Below are 21,588 nucleotides of genomic sequence, written 5' to 3' on the forward strand. Positions count from 1 at the left end.
GCTATTCCTTTCTTAAACAGATGAAACAGACACTCACACATTTGTACTCTTGCTGTACAGTACACAGCCGTGAGTTATCACAGATGGAGACAGTGAAATCAGAGTGTGGAGGTAAAGGAGTCGCTGTAACAGAAACTCTTACTCTTTCTTTGCCAAAACAGGAAATTAGGGGGCAGCTAGGTCTAAGGCTCAAGGCTACATTTCATACTAATTCAATTGCAGCCTTTGTTGTGTGTGCATGTGAGAGTTTGTGTGTGTTGCTGCTCTGACCTGTGAAGTGCCTTTGTTCCCTTGAGGCGACCTTTTAACAAACCTGCAGGCATTTCATTTGAATAATGAAATGCCTCAGGCCCATTACAGAAAACACCATGTTAATACATTGAGCAAAATACAGTTTTCCGAAGAAACAGTTTGTATCATACTGTAAATCTGTGTTTTGAACAGGGACGAGTAGAAGGAGGGCGGAGAGGTACAGGCTGTGCTGCAGCGTGATTGGCAGGTCGGCTTTTGTTCCCTCCCCTTTTGCTGCCTGATGGGGGCGTGTCACTATGGAAACCGAGCCGAGTATGCATTCGTGTGTGTGTGTGTGTCTGCTAGAGAATGGAACTTCCTAGTCAGTCCGTCAGTTAGGTGTGTGGAGGAGTGTGTGAGAAAGAGAGAAAGGAATAGATAGTAGTAAGGAGTGCAGTATATCTACTTAATGCAACTTGAGCAGGCTAATTCTTCAGGTGTGTGTGACGGACGGGCTGTGGCATGGCTCCATCCAACTCAGATGTCTGCACCACTTTCCTGTTTTAGAAAGCTCCCAAAGAAGCTCTGTTGGTGACCTGGGTGTTTGTCTGTTCTCACGAGTGTGTGATATGTAGATTTAGAAAGTGTCCTCCTGTGTGAGAGGAGAGCAGGATGAGCCTGAGGAAGAGGCTCTCCTTTAAGCGAGTCTGGAACTTCAATACAGTGAGTAGCACACGCACATACACACTTACTGTACACATGGTCTGCATAGGGAGGTTTTTTTTTTCAAACAGGAGAAAGTGAATGAAAGACTCACATTTATTTATGTCCATAGAAGAAAACTGTATTGCTGCCAAACTGCCTTGAGGAGAAAAAAAATCAGCTGCACGTTCTCAACTTTTTCCCGTCACCTTTGGTTTTTGCTTCTGCAATTTAGATGGCAAAAATAAGAGAAAGAGAAAAGGAGGGCTATAACATCATTAGTGTAAGTGTCACTGCATAGAAGTGTTGTTCTGCTCACTACAAGTGAGAAGGACAGGGACAGATGGGGGAAAGAGGTTACCTACAGCAAAGAACACAGGGAGAGTAATCATTACCTTCAGAGGAAGACGCAGGGATGGGAAAAGAAAAATGGAGAAGACAAAATAAAGGAAAAGGACAGAGTCTCCAGGGAAAAGAACAAAAGTTAAAAAGGCTGGTGCTTTAAGAAAGAAGGGACGTGATGGTGGCTGCGGGCTGGGAAAGTGTGTGTAAAGGTAAAGTGAGACAGAAAGACTAACAGTAGACGGCTGTGGGCTGTTTCCCTTCCTCTTAAAGCCAGATGTGCTTCTGGCCAGAGCGGGGTAGACAGAGAGGAAGAGAGAGGAAGAGAAACAAAGGTAAAGACAGGGCCACCGATTGAGACTAATGGAGGCAAATCATTGATTCTTTTTTTTTCTTGCCTTGACTCAAGGGGCTTATCTTTTGTGTCTTTTTGTGAAAGGGAGAAACAATCAGCTGTAATACAAAGGAAAGGGGAATCATTTCATGTGAATTTCATTTGAATTTCAATTCAGTGTGAGGACTGTGAGCGTGTGAGGACGCTTGATCTGATTGCATTGTGTGAGCGTCCTGCACCTTCTTGTGTTTGCATGCGATGACGGCACGGGGCCAAGTAAAACAGACTTTTATCACCGGCTCAGCCTCTGAGTCACATCTCCTGCGTGGCTCTTTTGTAGGAAAACAAACATTATCTGCATTCCTTCCTTTCATAGAGAGTGGATATTGATTCCTGAATGCGATGAAGGGATTTCAGGGCTTTCATCACGGAATTCCAGAGATGCTCACAGAGGATTTCACTTTGGAACATAACAAGATAAAATGGACATGTATGAGGGGACGTTGAGATGGTGAACACATTGGGTTCCATTGACTCAGAATGTGTTTATTCAATGATTTAGTCAGTTGTGATTTGAAAATATGCAGATCTGACTTTTTTCATCCAAGGGGCATCATCACCAGTGGTGGCCATGACCAAACACATTTACTCAAATAATGTGCTTACTGTAAGTACAATGTTGAGGTACTTGACTCGAATATATTACCTGCTACTTTATATATATTTTCCACTTCAATTAAGAGGCAAACATACTGTGCTACAGGTTTCTTATAATATAGGTAAAGATTTTGATTAATAATACAAAATATAACCTACTCATTTGTCATGTTTTATTATCGTTTACGAAACGTTTTTGTTCCGTTAGTGAAATTAAAAATAAATCCCATAGTACATGTCGTCCTCCTTTAGCAGCTGCATCAGTATGGTTAGAAATACGTTAATGCATCAATAGCTATAATACAAATACAAAATATATATTATTCTATAATGGGGCATTATGAACAGAAAGTGCCATTATTTTTGATACGTCGACTATATTTTTACACTTTTTTGGTATACTTAAGTATAATTGTGAGTTCTTTTAACGGCCTATTTCCACGCTTTGGTAAGTTTACATTATTAGAAGTTTGAAGTACTTCATCCACCTTTGTTTGTCACCATGAACACACCTGCAGAGCCTCATTTGACTTTTGGATCATTAGCCTAATCCTCTTGTTCACCCCATCCTTTCTAAATTACACTACGCTGAAGCTAAAAGCTCTCTCATGGCTGTCGGTGCTGGCAGGGTGACTCTGGTCTCTCAATAGCAGCCACTATTCACCTCATATTCAAAAGTAAACATGCAGGCACGCACACATCGAGACTGTTGGTGCACCAGCTTCCTCCTCAGCTGGAAGCGTGTGTGTGTGCGTGCATTTGGGGGGAAATCTGTGTTGTGAAGTCACCTTTTAAGGACAGCATGTGTGTGTCGGTTGTTCGGGTACAGGCATGGTCTCCTGTAGTAATGCCAGTGTTTACATGCACATGAGTATGCAAGAGATATGTTCAGTGTTCCTCCATATTACTCTCTCTTCAAGTCCTCTCATTCCTTACCAAAGGTTGCCGTTACAGCGGCAGTGTTGGAGGTGGTACAAACACTGTTGTCTTTGTGTGTGTGTGTGTGTGTGTGTGTGTGTGTGTGTGTGTGTGTGTCTGTGTGTGTGTGTGTGTGTGTGTGTGTGTGTGTGTGTGTGTGTGTGTGTGTGTGTGTGTGTGTGTGTGTGTGTGTGTGTGTGTGTGTGTGTGTGTGTGTGTGTGTGTGTGTGTGTGTGTGTGTGTGTGTGTGTGTGTGTGTGGGCATACGTTCTCCCCGATAGAAAGTTATTCCCCCTGTTTAGTATTACTGGCAGCTCTGTGTCTCATCTTATAAAACAGAACGTCTTTTTCCAGGAATCCTCATCCAACTAGACGCATGCACGCAGACAGGGAACCTTTTTCGGAAACTTGAGATTGTTTAAGGAGACTTTTACGGCTGTTAATGTTATGATAACATTGGGAATTAACGGCCGTAAATTGTACTCTGTGTTTTGCCGTAGTTTGAACCCCACATCCAGGCTTCATAACAGATGACGTAAGCCACCCCTCTCCCGCTAGTCACAGCTAATAAAGCACATGGGACCTGCACACACACTGACCAACCACTCCCTGCACACCACACACAACTCACACACACAACTGACACAACATAAACAGGCCAGGCATGTGGGGCAACAAGGTGGCATTTCATGTGAAGGGAGCTGAAAGCAGGAGGATGTCGGTGTTTAAACCGACATGTTGTGACCTGCGGACAAAATAATCATGTTTTACATAATCCAACGGGTTAGTTTAAAGCTACTGATCAACAGAGTTATCATTTCTAGGACGGAAGAATAGCAGTTGTGAAGACATGTGATTCAGGCGTCTTATATTTGTTGAAGTGGGTGTGAAAGTGTGTTCATTGTATAACACTCCCACTCCATCACTGGTTAGAGCATGACATTTATCAGAATGCAAGAATGTTCCAATCCATCTTTTCATGGTATTCTTTATTTTTTATGAATTACAAGGTTCAAGGAAAATCCAGATGTGCCAGAATTGACTGACATACTGTCAGGAGAATCTCAACACTGATTGCAAGAATCAATAGAAATGTCAACTCACGCAACACTTGTGCCAATTCAAGTCACATATCGACTAAGCATGTAATCGTGCTAAACTAGCTATTACAATTAGCTTACTTTTTAGTTTAAGCAACCGAAGAACAGAAGTTGAAGAAAAGATTTGTAGAAATAGCACAACATGGTTTTAAATCGACTTGTCTTTGTTGAAAAAGTTGGTACATTGATAAAAGTGCAAATGATGATGTCACAACCACTCCAACGGACTCCTCATTTCACCGTGCTGAGCTGATGTAAGCTTGCTCACATTAAGAAAAAGGGATAACACAAATATCATATTTCCTATGACTTTTCTTTCACCATTTACGCTGCCCTTCTTTATGTCAGCTTTTTATCGTTCTTCTTCTGCAATGGTATAATAGTTCATCGGGTGGACAATAGGTGAGACTTAGTGAGACTTATGCTTATCTCAAGGTAGCCACTCCTGAAAATCCCATGGATAGGTCCAAACATTTATTTGAATTTCTCTGTGAATTTTAGTTGTACATTTGAAATTCCTTTTCTAAAAGCCTTCCTTCATACTGCTTAAATGGCAAGCAAATACTGTGTTTCTTTGACATGTTAACTGATGAGAAAAAGCATTGCCTATACAGCTCTGTTTTAAACACAAGAAATGTATAACCACATGGACATTCTGAGGTTTTGCTTGGAAGCAAGTCCTCCGCGTATGTGGAAACCGTAATCAAGAGCTGCTGTGTAATTTTTTTCTTCTGCTGATGGTTTCGGTGCATTAACTGTATAATATATGGGACATAAAAGCCCCATTATTATCTGTGAACAATCAGCATCAGCAGAAAACAACCGCAGACATTATTGGGGCTTTGACATAGCGGTAAATCCCTCTACACAGTAATGTGTGCCAAGCTAATGTAGAGAAGATTGAAAGCAATGGAGGCTAAAAGCACTTTGTGACATATTGTAGGGGATGTTATGATTCTCTGTTATCAAGAATGACCCTTTCCAGATGTTCTGTAAAGAAGGGCTTTTGGGGGAGAATCTTGAGAAGGGAGAGTCTGGAAAACCCCAGTCCTTCCCTGTGGGCTTTCAGGAATGACCAGGATCTGCCAGGAGAGGAGGGGGAACACCACTGGAATGACTGGGGAAAGGTTGAAAGAGAGAGGGAGAGAAGAAGGGAATAACCTGCGGGAAGAGTGGAAGGAGGAGATGTGGTAATGGCTACAGAGGAAGAAAGAGTGGAGGGGAAAAGAAGAAACAAAAGGAGGGGGTTTGAAATGGGATAGAGGTGCAGGGAGGAAAGGAGAGGAGAGGGGCATCAATGAGGGGCCAAACCACAGAGAACGTCTGGAAGTGATCACACCGGAGCTGAATTGAGTCGGGGGGTGAACACATATGCAGAAAAATCCACCCTACACACAAAGGACATCTCGAACAGATGTCGAGCACATGCATAAATGTGGGCTACACTCCATATAAAGCACACAACATGTCTTAACACAAACATGAAACACTCACAGAATACACACTGTGGAAATGTGTGGGAGTGTGACCAGCGTAAGGATCAGGTAACCATACTTTCCACTTCTCATTTTCCTCACGTCCTGTGCGACCACAATCAACCACTTAAAGTCACATCAAATCTCTTTTCACACGCCAGTGCCAACCTGCTCCTCCAAGGACAGTCTGAAATAGCTAATCCCAGGGATTACGCTGGCACTGCCATCTGGCCGGGGCAGGTGGATCAAGTGAGGGAATGACCAAGATGCACATTAACCAACCAGCACATATGCTTTAGGAGCAGTCACTCTCTCTCACTATCGTTAGCTTCGATTCGTTTTTTACTTTAAAATGAATCTAAAGCAGGATTTATGGTGGGAAATCTGAGAGTCAGGGTTCCTGCAGGTTTCGCCAACTCAAATGTAAGACTTTTTAAGACCACTTTGAATAGAATTTAAGACCTATTTCACGGCAAGAAAGTATGAAGGAAAATTGCTATCAAAGAAGAAATACGTCCCATAATTACTTACAAAGTAAATGTATTCATGTTCAACATAAGAACAATGACTGAACATAACAGCATAACAGTACACAGAACTGTGTTAGCGTGTTAGACAAAAAGTGTGTGTGTGTGTGTGTGTGTGTGTGTGTGTGTGTGTGTGTGTGTGTGTGTGTGTGTGTGTGTGTGTGTGTGTGTGTGTGTGTGTGTGTGTGTGTGTGTGTGTGTGTGTGTGTGTGTGTGTGTGTGTGTGTGTGTGTGTGTGTGTGTGTGTGTGTGTGTGTGTGTGTGTGTGTGTGTATAAAAAAAAGCAGTTTGTGTGGTTGGGAAACTAGAAAGGCGCTGTATATATCAATATTTTTCCAGCTCGCTAATGCTTTACTTATACACTGGGTTTCAACTGGGCGTCTTTCGTAATATACATTTAATATACAGTATCAGTTTACTGCAGAAAGCTGATGTATATTCTCTAGGCGAAGGTTCCCCATGCACAGTGAGGGGATTTAGCAGCTGTGATCCCTCTGTATGAGTCTGTGGGTGAAGGCAGGGTGTGGACTCACTTTCAGGAACACCTGAGCAAATGCTGTTCAGTGTGTAGTTGACATACATGTACAGCAAAGTATGCTAAAACTCATTTTAAAGTGAAACTTCATTGCCAAAACTACAATTTGTATACTCATCCTGTGCTACTTTGAACTCCATAAGAAAACTGTTATTCTCCCATGCCTCAACAGTGAATGCATAGTCAAAGTGAGAACATTCTTGATTAATTAAAGCAATTAGGGCCATGTTTAACAAAAGAAATACCATGTAAAAAAAGCTCACACAAGTTGTGCCATATTATCCTGGTCCATCAACTCTTCTTTCACAGCAGGAGCCTGCGAGAAAACAACGTTTTCGACACAAATGTAAGATTAAACAGTGTGAGGAATATTGATATACAAACTAGGGGGGGTTCAGTATTTCTTAAAGCTAAAAACATGTCTAACTGATGACCCGGAGATAAATTCACAGAAATATGAGTCATCCAGGAACTTGTGTCGTGCTGAGTCATGATAAGGTCATTAAAATGCAAATGTACCATAGAAAATACCCTCACAACAAGACATGCCCTCGTAGATACTCTATAACCTGCTTTCCATCAAAGAGCCTGCCATTAGCACGATTAGCTGACGGGTTAACAGCATCAAAAGATTTACAGTGTGGCTCAGTGTGGATTATTTATACAGAGACCAACACTCTTTCATACTGCTCCCGCTTCCTCCAGTCTTTCTCTCTTTCACCTGTCCTTTTGCACTTTCTGAGTCACAGAGCATTTCAACAGTGTTAGCTACATTACTGATGTCTGTGTCGGATGATCTCATCATCCCAGCACAGCATGTCTGGCATAAAAACCACTGCATTGTGTGTGTGTTCTTATATGTAATGAAAATAGGATGACTCTCAAAGGATTTATTTTTATTTTTTAAATGTGTCTGAAAAGACATCTGTGACTCTGTGGTTGAAAATCTGAGTAGAAATGCAAACAAAAAATCACACTCCCCCGTGAGTGGGGGCAGGTAGGCCGAAAGTTCCCCTCTTCTTCAACTCTGCCTACACAGACACACACAATAAGTCCCGCCCCTCTGAGGAGGCTTTCCTGCAGAGCAAGCACAGCCAGTTCACAGAGGTTACCACCCACACACACACAAGACAAAGACTGTGGGCGCTAACCTGACTCTGTCACGATGTGAAAAGTGTGTGCGTGTTAATGAGCCAGGTCCTGTGAGAAACACAGGAGTTAGTGTGTGTGTGTGTGTGTGTGTGTGTGTGTGTGTGTGTGTGTGTGTGTGTGTGTGTGTGTGTGTGTGTGTGTGTGTGTGTGTGTGTGTGTGTGTGTGTGTGTGTGTGTGTGTGTGTGTGTGTGTGTGTGTGTGTGTGTGTGTGTGTGTGTGTGTGTGTGTGTGTGTGTGTGTGTGTGTGTGTGTGTGTGTGAACATGCCCGGGCAGCTGCCTCCTGGTGCTCATTTACTGTGTGAGCTTGTATGAATATGTGTCATCTGTGTGATGAGGGAATCTCCTAATCCATGTCTCTCTGTGCTTTTTTACAGTCCACTGCAGTCTCCGATGGAGGTGAGTAAACACGTCTCCACAACATCTGACAAAACCTCATGATCTCTTAGTGGCTTATTTAATTGGATTCCTTCATCATTCAGTGTTTGTAATCTAGTTTAAGTAGCATTTAATGGGATAAGGAAAAGGACTTATTATGTTAGGCCGGATGTCCAGTTCTGACGTCTAGTAGGAGTATGGCTGTTTTTATGTTGGAAACCTCCTTATTATCTGGCTGCTTCCACTTATTCCCAGAACAACAGAGAGTGGTTCAACCTGCTCAACATGCGCCCCACCTCCGCGGCAACCTAAAGACAAAGTTTTTGTAAACGTTGGCTGCACAAAAACAACTTGTGGATAGGGCATGCTATATAGAACATGGAGCAGTTTGGACTACACCATGAAAGGCTCAATCGTTATTTTTGCATTCACACTGCTAATTTATACCAGTGTGTTGGTGAAAAAGCTTTGGGAATTAGGGCTTAAAATATACTGAAGCACACAGATTAAAGGTAAACAAATATCATTTAATGTAAAAATAGTTAAAACCAGCCATCCAAACTTCACAGACCCAAATATGACGTCTTGAAATGTCTGGTTTAGTTTGAACAAAAGTCCTGGCTTGCACCCACAAATATTTTGTAGTTATTACTTCACAATGATATATGACGAAGAAAGTAAAACAATCCTCTCATTTTGAAGGCTGGAATCAGAGAATATTGGAATTGTTTCACCATATTTGTTAAAGAATGACTGAAAATATGAACAAATAATCAAAACGGTTGCCAATTGTTTTCCTCTTGCTTCACTCATTCATTAGTTGACGCACTGTTGCAGTTCTTTGGGAATTTTAATACAATAGTTTAATATTTATAAGTTCATTACCAAAATACAATTTGATAACACAACAACATGTCCTAATTATTTTGTAGTCTGCTGGCCTGTTGCTTTATTTGCATTTCACAGCTTCCAGGCATTGTTTTTCTTATCCTGTGTTCCTTCATCAACTTGTGTTGTATTGGCCCTAATTTGAAGTTAACTGTTGGTGCCATCCACAATTAACATGTCTCTAATGGTGCTTTAACACCTCACAAATGCACATGAAAGGCACGATATATGGCAGATGGGGGATTAGTGGAGGAAGAGGAGGTGAGAAAAAGACCAGCTCCGATGTAGAAGTGTTTATAGCCGTTTGTTCATGCCACAGTCGTGTTGTGGAGAGGACGGGTTGTTTGTGGGTAAAGTGGAGAGTGCGAAAATGTTTATTCGGCCCTCTTTGTTATTTTTACTAGTAGAAGGAGTATAGAAAACTATTGCCAACATATTTTAAGTGAAGTCCATACAGTAATCAACTAGCTTCATATCAGTCTATATTATTTATTTTTGCATTTGGAAAGAGCTATCCATTGGTCTTGTCCTTGCTGCTTGGTATTGCTTATTCTGAGATGACATAACAGGTAAACACTAAGGAAAAGGGCGGGAGTTTGGTAGTTTATTCAGTCTGCACTCTGAGTTAATGAGATGATCAATCAATCAATCAATGTTTATTTATACTATAGCCCAATATCACAAATGTTACATTTGTCTCAGTGGACTTCACAGTTTTACAGAATATCAGTATGACAATACGACACCCTCTGTCCTTAGACCCTCACATCGTACAAGGAAAGACTTCCAGAGAAACCCACAGTTTAAAGGGAAAAATGGGAGAAACCTCAGGGAGAGCAACAGAGGAGGGATCCCTCTCCCAGGACGGACAGACGTGCAATAGATGCCGTGTGGATGAGAAATGCATTAACTCAGTGATGGTTAAATAATGGTTGTGATCTTAGCACAACTAACGATTATGTGGGAAAGTTGCTCTAACCTGCTCCGTATAGTGAGACGCACCAGTCAAACATTTTACGATTTGAAATAGAATTTGACTCTTTCAAACCCTTTAATTTAGCCTGCACCCATACCGTCTTGTAGATGCTTACAGTAGGACACTTGTGAACACAAATGAAGTATGATTGAAAGCTAACGTGATCATTTATCCATAGTTATGTGTAAAAACCAAGAAGATAGCTCACAATAATGTACCCTTGAGTAAAGAGTATATCTTGAGGGATAAAGTAAATCAAAGTGTGATGTTTTCGGAAATGTTAGTAGAGACTAGTGCAGACCAGGCTGTGGGTCCGGCATGACAATAGTGCATTGAAAGGGAGACAATCTGCAGGTAACATTAGCATAGCACTCTGCTGCTCACAAAATGCTAACAGCTAAGTAGAAAACAATCTCTGTGTCGTTACAGTTTATCATTTACTAGTTGAGTGTTATACATCTATATCTCTATCCACCATTAGCATTTGAGATTAGCCACAAACAGACTAGACTAAAACTACACACTCATTCAAACATTTGAATAAACGATTATGCCTGGTGGAGAGCATTTTATGTTATTTGTGAAAATGACATTAATTACATTTCATGCCTCATTTTGTATTTGAATGAATATCCTATTTACGCATTAATTCAGACCATTTCTTCTGTGCAGACAATAACACATTTCAATTGTGAAATACAAGAGTTAAAGGTAGGGTAGGTAAGAATGGAGAAACCAGCTCAAGTGCACTAGAATCTGAAAGTACACAACCGAAAAAAATCTGCCCCTTCCTTCAGACTTCCTTACAGAGCCCCTCCTCCAACACACACGAACGCGCACATGACCAATGAGGGCACGAGATAAGTTTGTGCACAGATGGAAGGCTGACAGGCAGGTAGGCCATCCAGAAATATTTGTATATATTTATTGTCAAAGCATTTAATTTATTCATTGCTATCGAGATGTTAAGAGCACTCCATGGAATACAACAAAAAGTGTTTCTGAAGTGAATTACCTACCCTACCTTTAAGACAGCACTTACAAAGTAATTTAGGCCCATAGTAAGTACAGAATACTTTTTTTTGACAGACATTCTAGCTGGTTCTTTCTCTGTGCTACATGGGGGCTGTAGGCCTCATTAGTCTCAGTAGTAGCCCTCCTTTAACAAGCGCCTCATCAATACTGCAGTTTCTTGTGTGTGTATATGCAAGTGTGTGTGTCTGTGTGTTGTTAGTGCACTATGGGCCTATGCTCCGGCCGTTTTTGGTTCCGTTGTCCCTCGGCTCTGAATTATTCATCACCTTAAGGCCTGTGTGTGCTTATATCACTTACCTGGAAGCTCACAGTGGTGTGTTTTTACGTGTATGTGTGTTTGTGTGTGTGTGTGTGTGTGTGTGTGTGTGTGTTTGTGACCTGCTCTCTGTGGTCAGTCAGGTATTCATCAAGGGTGCCTCTCTCTCTTCTTCTCTCCCTGTTATTCCCGTTTTACGGTGTCTCCTTCCTATGATGTTGTAGGCTGTGCTTTTGTGTGTGTGCGCCCCATCTCGGATTCTGGGTTCCACCTTGTGTGTTTGAGTTTGTGAGGGGGGGCCTGACAGGCTTAGTATGGATGGAGGGGCTTGGATACCCCTCAGGATTCGCTACCTTCCCCACTGGCACCACACAGGCTCCTATCAGCTCTACCCAGGTGAGGACACAGCTGCTTTAGGTGCTCCTTATCTGACTAAATTAAAATGATATGCAACGAAGATCAGACATAATGACCGCAGAGGCTTTGATGTTGAGTATCAGTCAAGCTTTGTTTCAGTTACTGAGGAGCCTTTTCTAAAAGGAATCCCCACCGTCACAACATACAGACGGTTTGTTTAATAAATGGTTTTCTATTAACTTCCAGCTGCAGAATGAACGTGTCTCTACGTATGTGTGAGTGCAGCTCTTGTTACTAGTATGAATGTGTTTACTGTTGCAAAGTGTTGCTCTGATGTCTCATTTCTCCATAGTCATTACAAGATAAAAGTGAATTTAGTGTCAGCTTTAGAGTTTTTGTTTTTAAGAACTCTGTGCTCACTGAGTTCATTGTGCATTTTCACAGTTGTACATCACTAAGTGGCTGATGAAATGTTGCATTCTTAGTTAGTTAAATGTTGATAACACAGTTTACAAAAATATTCACCAATCTAACATTAACTCTGTGAAAACTCAATTTAAATTATTATATTATTAAATACTCTTTTATATTGGTTTTAAAGTTTCCATGGCCTTAAGAACCTTATTCCTTGAATATTTAATTTAATTTGAGTAATGAAGGTGTCAGAAAAGGTCATATCTTACTGTGTAATTTCTTGATAATTTGCTGACTTTATAGATAATTTTTCTTTTTGTTTTGTTTCTTGGTCTATTTGAACTGTGATGTGTTGTGATTGTGATGAAGATAAAACATTGAAATTAATTAGTGTTCTAGAGAATTGATGGATTCTTGTTTCCTCTCATTCACAGCAGTAGTTTGATGACGAAAGTTAAAGTCCTGAGAGCTCTTTACTATAGAGTTTGAAACTGAATCCGAGTAAATGAACTGTTTGGAAAAACTGAAGAAAAATAAAATTGTGAGAACTCTCTTTGATAAACATGATTAAGGTGCAAAGACGGGGAAATCACACTGGATGTATTCATTAGCAGCTGGGTTCCTAAATGTAAAAAGAGACAGGAAATAGCTTAGAGCGGCACAATTCTTTTTGAGTTTATTTTCAGGAATTGCTCCGTCTCGGGCACCTGATCGTTGATGCCCTCCCTCTGGCTGTTCTTGTTTTTATTTTTATCTCAACTGATCATCCCCATTTCCGTTGATCTGGCCTGAAGGCTGAAGCTCTCTTATTTTGGATATTCTCATCCTCTTTCTGTTCTGCAAGTCTGTATCCATCCATCCAGGAACGCAGCATCGGCCTAGTATTGCACAAAATACAAAACTCCTTCATTTGTATGTTAAAGAAGTTCCTTTTGTGTAGTGTTTAAGGTGTTAGAAAAATAGTTTAATACGGTTGGGACTTGTTTAAAAATGCAGCCACACGAGGACGACAACGGTTGTATCCGCTACAGTTCTCTATCTCAGATAGACGGTACGGCCACACGAGGCCGACAGGAAAACGCAGATAACGATAACGGGTCCCAAGGTTGGTAGATCTGCGGACTAAACGCTCTGGGGGCCAAACGGCTCCGTGTCTACGCCCTATAACCATAGGCGGCGCCAGGGGGGTGCTGAAGCTCCCCCTAGGAGCCATAGCACCCCACAAGCACCTCCAAGAAATGTATGTCTTTTTTTATTTTTCAATGTGAAATTCATCATTTGAAAAATGATTGACTCGAAAAAAATATGCTACAGAACAAGTACTTCTGGGTCTCTGTGTTTCATTCAAGCACGTGTGTGTGTGTGTGTGTGTGTGTGTGTGTGTGTGTGTGTGTGTGGGTGTGGGTGTGGGTGTGGGTGGGGGTGTGTGTGGCAGGTGCACATTGAGAGAGAGAGAGAGAGAGAGAGAGAGATGCCAGGGACCGTGTTGTTAGCTTCTGTTTAGCTAGCTGCACTAACGGATATAAGGAGCTGTTTCTACAACAAGGTGAAGGAGGGTCCTCTCCTGTCAGACTGAGGGGCTGTGTTTAGATAGTTAACTTTAGTCTAAGTTATCTCAGCGGGTCTCAAACGGTTTGGTCACGATTTATGTAAACAATTATTTCCGAGGCAAACGTTCATATGATCATTATAGTTATAAAACAATAAGATAATAAATGAAAAACAGTTATGAAATACTATATGACAGTAAAACAAGAATACAGTTTAAAAGGGGAGTGATTTGTAAAATAAAGAAAAATAAAATCTGTTTACAGTTCTGTTTCATATGGGTGTTGAGAGATGTATCCATAGATCTCTTAATGTGCACCAGATTGATGCTTTTAACTTCAATATTAAAAAAATAAATCTTCCTGGGGGAGCATGCCCCCGGACCCCCCTAGGGGATATTAGGTCCACCCCCCATTTATAAAAATAGCACTTTACCCCTGCTTACACCTATATGCCATGAGCTGATTATCGACCCTTCATTGTACTAACAAGTGTATATATAGGCTACTGTGTATGTGCGTGTGGGGAGTGTTGCAGTAGAACATTCAACTGTAGCGCCCGGTACATTAATGGGAAACCCTAAAGGTTTGAGCACCCTCTATGAAACATCAAGCTACCCCACAGCACCCCCAAAAGAAAATCTCTGGCACCGCCACTGCCTATAAACATAATTCCCTGCCAGGTCCCGGTTTCTCGCAGGACAGCCAGCAGGAGCTTCCAGCTAGATTTGATCGATATGGACATAAACGCGAGTGAAGTCTAATCGGACAGGAGAGGAGACACGCAGCTCTGCATGATAACCAGCTGCTCCGCCCGCTGTGATTGAGCGATGAGCGGAACAAAACACGCACTTCAATTTAGATCATCACCCTTAGCTATTTTAATTACCTCTCAAACTACCTAAACTAGTTATAAATATCTTTATTTTTACTGTCGGGTCACTCATTACTGGATCAGCCAGCTGCATGAGACCACGGATACTGACGGGCTGTCGAGTTCACTATCTTATATAATGCATAACATGGGAACTTCTTGTGTACTTGGATAAATTAAATAAAACAACAAAAAAGACAAAAATGTGAAGCTTCAAATTCCCCTTAAAACACGGAAAATACATATCGTGGTATATTATCTTATGTCATAACCTGTTGCTTGGACTGTAAAAGTAATAAGAGAGAATGGATAAATCAAATCTCTAATATCAGTACCTGAGGGATAGTATAGTGAAAGTGTGCTATAGGGGTGTTGTGTTACAGAGTGAAAGACAAAGCAACAACAACACAGCCCAAGCTGGACAGACCGCTACTCTTCCCTTGTTAAAGCAGTCAAAGAAAAAAACTGTGCGTAACTATCCCTTTAGCTTTAATCATATCACCCACCCAAACCCATTGAGTATGCTGTAAAAAGAATGGTGATAAAAAAAAAACTGAGATGAGAACATATTTAATCATTGCACCACCAATAAAGTCGTATTGAGAAGGACAAAGAGTTGTCACTGAAGTCACTTCCAACTATTTGATGTTATGTGTGTTTGTGTTGTACAGAACTAAACAGTGTGGAGCTGCAGGGCTGCAGCAGCGACAACAGTCTGAACAGTAATGCCAGCCTGCCCAGTGTTCAGAGCCACCGGCGCCACACGGAGCGGAGAGTGGCCAGCTGGGCCGTCTGCTTCGAGAGGCTGCTGCAGGACCCTGTGGGGGTCCGCTACTTCTCGGTAATGTAACACACATGGCACATTCACATTGCGGATATGTTTCCATACATTTGCCATCTTTTCCTAATTTTGTATGCTTGTGTTGCAGGAGTTCCTAAAGAAAGAGTTCAGCGAGGAGAACATCCTGTTCTGGCAGGCTTGTGAGTTCTTTAGCCACGTGCCTGAGAATGACAAGAAGCAGGTAACTGACATGCAGGACATTGATCACACACATGCTTCCATTTACACCACAATAATGAGGGAAAATGTTACATGTTAGACGAACATTTCAGTCCCAAAATTACAATTTTTATATTAATTACTCGATTTATCAAGATTCTAATCAATTGCTAGAAACAAACTTTCCTTAAGAATCCAGGTTCAGGGCTGTGAAATTGCTATAAAAACGATCATTATTAAGGTGACGTTTTCTTTCAATCAGCTCCTGTAATTCCTCATCTTCTTCTAACTCATTCCTTACTCTCTGTCTTTTTGTTATCTACATATCGACCTTCTCCAGCTCTCTCAGCGCGCCAGGGAGATCTACAACAGCTTCTTGTCCAGTAAAGCCACAACACCGGTCAACATCGATAGTCAAGCCCAACTTGCCGACGACATTCTCAACGCCCCCCGACCTGACATGTTCAAGGAGCAGCAGCTGCAGGTAGCTGATAAACACAAACTCAACACTTTTGTATTAGAATCTCGAAAGCTGATTCTGTTCCAGTATCTGTAGTGACCTCTGACTATCCTTTTGAATGGGAAATGCAAAAAAGGCTATCTCTGAGGGGCAAATGTATTTACACGCACGCACGCACGCACGCACGCACGCACGCACGCACGCACGCACGCACGCACGCACACACACACACACACACACACACACACACACACACACACACACACACACACACACACAAAGGAGATGAGCTTCTCCAAAATGCCCTTGGGCGCTGTAAGATATCGTGCCACACTTTTTTTTTTTAGGATTCCAAGAAAACACACCTTGTGAATAGGAACTACCCGAAGGGGCTGCTCGTGGGATATGAGTCTTTGTCTTTATTTCTAATTTCCCTTGCATTCAACATGTTTTTGTCATCCATTTTTAGCAGTGTTACTTTTTAGTTTGCAATTCTTAATCCTCTCAAACCATCCTCTTTTCTCCTTTGAATTTACCTTTAGTTTTAAATCCTTATGCCATTGCATTTTGTCCCATCTCTTCTTGTCTTCCATAGCTTTTCCTTATTGAATTTAGCCTTTTGCTACCCTCTTTGTTCTGTGTTTGTTAATTCCTTCCTGCATTTTTCTGTTGCCCGCTGATTACTCCTTTCCTTCCTTTTCACCTATTTAGATCTTTAACCTGATGAAGTTCGACAGCTACACGCGGTTCCTCAAGTCTCTGCTGTACCAGGAGTGTATGCTGGCAGAAGTGGAGGGAAGACCCTTGCCGGACCCTTACCACATCCCCAGCAGCCCCAACTCCAAACACAGCACCACCAGCTCCGACCGCTCCAACCTGTCAACACCCAAGAAGGTAAGATGCAATGCAAAGCCTCCACAAGTATTTTCCATTTGGCTGCGTCTTGTCATTAGTGTTGTGAAATGTTTGTAATAGATAATAAAAACTTTTTCACTAAGATCTGGAATAAGACTGGCCATTGCCACCTAGTGCAAAAGATGATTCAGTCGGGCGTGATAAAAGCACAGCGTTTGGTTTGCCTGTATTTATTTTTGTGTCGTCCCACATCAGGTTTTATTCATCCATGTATCCTCTGCTTGGTTTCTTGTGTTGGCAGCTGTGTCCTTGTGTCCCTTAATTGATTTTGTTTGTGTCTTATAGGAGGACAAAAAGAGCAAGTCGGGCAGGTCTTTAAATGATGACTCTAAGGATGATTCAGGAGATCGGAAGAAAGGCTTGTTCTTTTCTTGGTCGCGCAACAGGAGCTTCGGCAAAGGCCCCAAAAAACGAGAGCTGGCCGACTTCAACTACAGTGAGTAGTTTAACACGTTGTTTAACATTTTATTGTTTGTGTAGATTGCCGCATAATTGGAGGGCTATTTTCCAAGTTGGACGTAGAAGTTTGTAGATTTCCCCTTTGGCTGATGTGTGTATTCTCTTTCAGATTTCCCTGGCAGCAATGGTCGCCGTGAGTCCCAGGGCTCGCTGTCTTCAGGAGCCAGTCTGGAGCTAGGGACGCCGGGGTCGGGGAAGAATGAGGTCAGTCTGCATTGAAACATCCCCCTCTGATAATTAGTTTAGACATTGCAGTCATAGGCACACAGTCATTCATTTCTTTGCTAAGCAGCTTCGTCTGCAGCCTCTCCCTATCAATGTATCTGCTATAAGAGCATAAAAACATTGAGAATAGTAAAATAATGCTTTTTGTTTCTCTTACATTTTTTACTATCACGTTTTCCTCTCCCCCTGACTCTTTGTCTCGGCTTTATTCCTTCAGGCGGATGTTTCCCGCGGTGCAGTCTCGTTGTCAGCAGAGCGTGGGGGGAGCAGCGCCCCCTTGAGGCAGTGTAACATAAGCCTGCCGGACGGCTCATGTTGCTCAGTGCCACTGAGGGCAGGGGTGTCCATCAGGGAGCTGTTGCTGGGCCTCTGTGAGAAGCTCTGCATCAACCTGGCAGCTATAGACCTCTTCTTGGTCGGAGGGGAGAAGGTACAACACAAAGTGCACATGCTGCTGACCAAAAGACCTCTCATGGGGGCTTCAAATATTCTTTATACAAATGATCAAATAACACAATGAGTCATGCCAAACAAAGTTGAAAGATACATATAAATCTATATAATCTATATTTTGTATACACACAATAGGTCCAAAGACAATGTGTTATGTGCAGGTGGGAAAGAAGTACTCATGTTATACTATTGTAAGTCACAGTCCTGCATTCAAAATCTTAATAGTAAAGGTACCAAAGTATTGGCATCAAAATGTATCAAAAGTAGTAGTACCTGTTATGACCCATTTGAGAATAATTTATATTAAATGACTGGATTATGATTATTGATTCGGTAGCATGTTTATCAGAGCTGTTAAATGTGGAGCTAATTGTAAGTACTAAATACATACTGCTGCTGGGTATCTGAACATATAACGATATGTCAATGTACATTTTTTGTATTACCTAATAGTCTGTAAAGACACTGGTGAATAACGCTGTCAAATGTAGTGGATTGAAATGTACCACATTTTCTTCGAATCAGTCAGTGGTTCAGAGAGCTGTAATCCTCACATGTTTTATCTCTTGCTGTTCTATTTAACAGTCACTGATTTCATTTTAGGGTTGGGCAAATACCTGAACATTTTCCATAATAACTTCTCTCGTATTCTCTGCCTCACTCCATCAGCCACTTGTGTTAGACCAAGACTGTCTGACGTTGTGCTCGCGGGACCTTCGACTAGAAAAACGCACTCTCTTCAGGTACGTTTATCTTGAGAACAACTATAAGCTTTACAACACTTCAAAGCTGTACTGAGAGTAAAACTGAGGGAAAAAATGCTCGTTGTGAAACCACAGTTATACAACTGTGTATTAATGCCATTGAAGTGGGAAAAAAAAGGACATTGCCAATGCCTGGGGATAATTCTGAGAAGAACTTCTGGATTTCCAAGAATGCAGTCATGAATGTATCAGAAAAAAACTTGAGATTCTATTTACGGGAATAATTTGGTATATTCATGAGAACAAAACTCACTGCAAGAGGGGATCAACCTCATTAGACAAAAGATGCCGCTGGTAAACAGTACGCCTCAGAGATATGTTAGTGAGGAGGGAACATATGTCCTTTGCGTTTTTTATCCCTTCCTTCCCTGTAATCCATTCATATTTTGACCCACAATCCCCCCTAATATATCAGTTGCACAAATACAACTTATTTGACTGCTACAGAACATTTTATTTCTTCTTTTCCAGACTCGACTTGGTTCCTATAAACCGCTCTGTGGGCCTAAAAGCAAAACCAACCAAGCCTGTGGCAGAGGTCCTCAGGCCTGTGGTGGCCAAATACGGCCTGCACCTGGCCAACTTAGTGGCACGCATTGTAAGTCCATACTCATTCAGATAGACAGAAATACATACAGTCAGCACATGTGATGACGTCATGTTCTGTGTGATGCAGAGTGGGGAGATGGAGCCATTAGATCTCGGTCTTCCTATATCCAACCTGGACGGGCTTCGAGTGGTATTAGATCTAGCAGAAAACACTCCTGCGAAAGGTTAGGAACACACATGCAGTTGCTATCATTAGAACATTTAATCGAGTAACAAAAAACTTGTATATGTATTGCTGTTTCAATGTTTTTTCTTCATCCAGCAGACAAACAGAAAGCAGCTCCCTCAAAGAACCTTGTCGCGGCGTCCACCAGCAGAAACCAATCGACAACAGTAAGATCCCACCCCAGCATCTTATTGCCTGTTTCCTTCTCGCTCTGGAATGTTCCATAACCCACAGAATGTCTCCACTTCCCGGTTGATGATGTCACGCTACTAAGTGTCTCTCTCGCTGTCGTCAATCTCCCATGTCTGTTTGCAACGTGTCAGAAATGTGGGCAGGTGTATGATGTCTCTGTCGGCGTTGGGGCTGTGTTTGTTTATTTATTGTATGTGCACTGTCGCTGCGGAGCCCTGTCACACTCTCCAGGTTCCTAATGTTCCATTTTTATGGTGTGCCTGTGGCCGAATGCATCGTCAACTTTTCTCTACTGGTTTGCTGGTTCTCTTTCTTCCATAACAAACCAAGAGGCAGGGCCATCAGAGCCCAGCCTGCCGCAGCGTTTGCTGGGTCTCCGAGCCTCAAAGACCCCCTCTGTGCACCTGGAAAGCTCTTCGTTGGTGGTGGCAGTAGAACTGTAGAATGCTGTGCGGGTTTTTCTTGTTATGATTGTGGCTTCAAAGTAATATTTTACCCCCAAAATGATCATTTGCAATTTCAAATACTCACCCTGTGTTACCTTGAATTTGTGACAACTTTTCATGCATGTCTCAAAAATAAAGAATGCAAAAACAGATTTTCTTTTAAATAAACGTACGTAAACGTGGTGTAACAGTAGCTCAATTATATCAAAACAACTGTTTAGCAACTCTTGCGAAACTGTACTTCGGACTCACATGGAAAAACACGACTTAAGTGTCAGTTAGTAAAGGATCCTTTATTTATAGCTCGACTGTTGTTAAAAGTGACGCCCATACCTCAATTGGTCAACAGTTTACTCATGTGTTTGTACTCATGTCATTCACTGTGGAGGCATGTGAGAAAAGTTAACAAAAAATAAATGAAGGTAACCCTGGTTGAGTAATTGATATACAAATGATCATTTTGGGGATGAAGTATTCTTTTAACCTGATTGGTGGCCATCTGTAAAGGTCATGCATTGCTTTGTTGGTTGATTATTTATAGATTTTTGAAAATGCTAGTTGTATCCCACTTGAAGGGCAGTAGTGCGGCTTTATGAAGTAGGAAGTTGGTTCCTCTGGTGTTGTGGTGTGTTGTACTGTTAGCCTACGTGTTGGTGATGCTTAGCACACAGTGTTAAGCATTGTGCTTGTCTGAATGGAACATCCCATCTGTCTTTCTATAAGAATCTAACATAGATATATGTTTTACTAGAATTACTCTCTATACATGTCATTGATGATGAATCACACAAACCAAATTCATTATCAATTTAATTGTCCAAATCAAAAACATCTGCCCCCTTCCCACCGTTAAATTGTTCTCATTTGACCCTTTATCACCCTCCCCACCTTCAGTAGCACTAGTCCCCACCGTGTTGTCATTACTTGCGCCCGTACTTGTACCATCCTCACTTACCAGGGCTCTAACAGCCCCCTCCGCTCTCCTTGTGGCCCTCCAGGGGGAGGACAGGCCGTCAGGGAAAGCCGGTTCAGCCCGCCCCCATGGGGAAAACGGCCCTGACACAGGCAGCCAGCCCTTACCCAACCACTCTGTCTCTCTCCATAAGGCTCCGGAGAAAAGAAAGCAGAAAAAGATTAATATAGACGAAGCTGAAGGTAAAGACTGAACGACCTCCATCTCTCTCTGTCTCTTTTGTTTCCGT

General features: G+C 41.9%; 1 protein-coding gene across 7 annotated transcripts in view; it reads left to right on the top strand.

Annotated features, from left to right (window-relative positions):
* Positions 1 to 21,588, top strand: part of rgs12b (regulator of G protein signaling 12b) — a 51,108-nt gene that overhangs the window by 27,270 nt on the left and 2,250 nt on the right. For 2 of the 7 annotated variants that reach the window (XM_079684598.1, XM_079684599.1), the window contains 13 exons: positions 8,350 to 8,371; positions 15,369 to 15,538; positions 15,627 to 15,719; positions 16,038 to 16,181; positions 16,869 to 17,051; positions 17,358 to 17,508; positions 17,641 to 17,735; positions 17,974 to 18,186; positions 18,879 to 18,952; positions 19,445 to 19,571; positions 19,650 to 19,746; positions 19,845 to 19,915; positions 21,385 to 21,541. In XM_079684598.1, coding sequence (XP_079540724.1) covers positions 8,350 to 8,371; positions 15,369 to 15,538; positions 15,627 to 15,719; positions 16,038 to 16,181; positions 16,869 to 17,051; positions 17,358 to 17,508; positions 17,641 to 17,735; positions 17,974 to 18,186; positions 18,879 to 18,952; positions 19,445 to 19,571; positions 19,650 to 19,746; positions 19,845 to 19,915; positions 21,385 to 21,541 — 1,597 coding nt within the window. The remainder of the gene's footprint in view (positions 1 to 8,349; positions 8,372 to 15,368; positions 15,539 to 15,626; positions 15,720 to 16,037; positions 16,182 to 16,868; positions 17,052 to 17,357; positions 17,509 to 17,640; positions 17,736 to 17,973; positions 18,187 to 18,878; positions 18,953 to 19,444; positions 19,572 to 19,649; positions 19,747 to 19,844; positions 19,916 to 21,384; positions 21,542 to 21,588) is intronic. The other 5 variants (XM_079684601.1, XM_079684600.1, XM_079684602.1 and 2 more) reach the window with 5 other exon arrangements.

Source organism: Notothenia rossii, assembly GCF_949606895.1.
Source record: "Notothenia rossii genome assembly, chromosome: 1".
Lineage (NCBI taxonomy): Eukaryota > Metazoa > Chordata > Actinopteri > Perciformes > Nototheniidae > Notothenia > Notothenia rossii.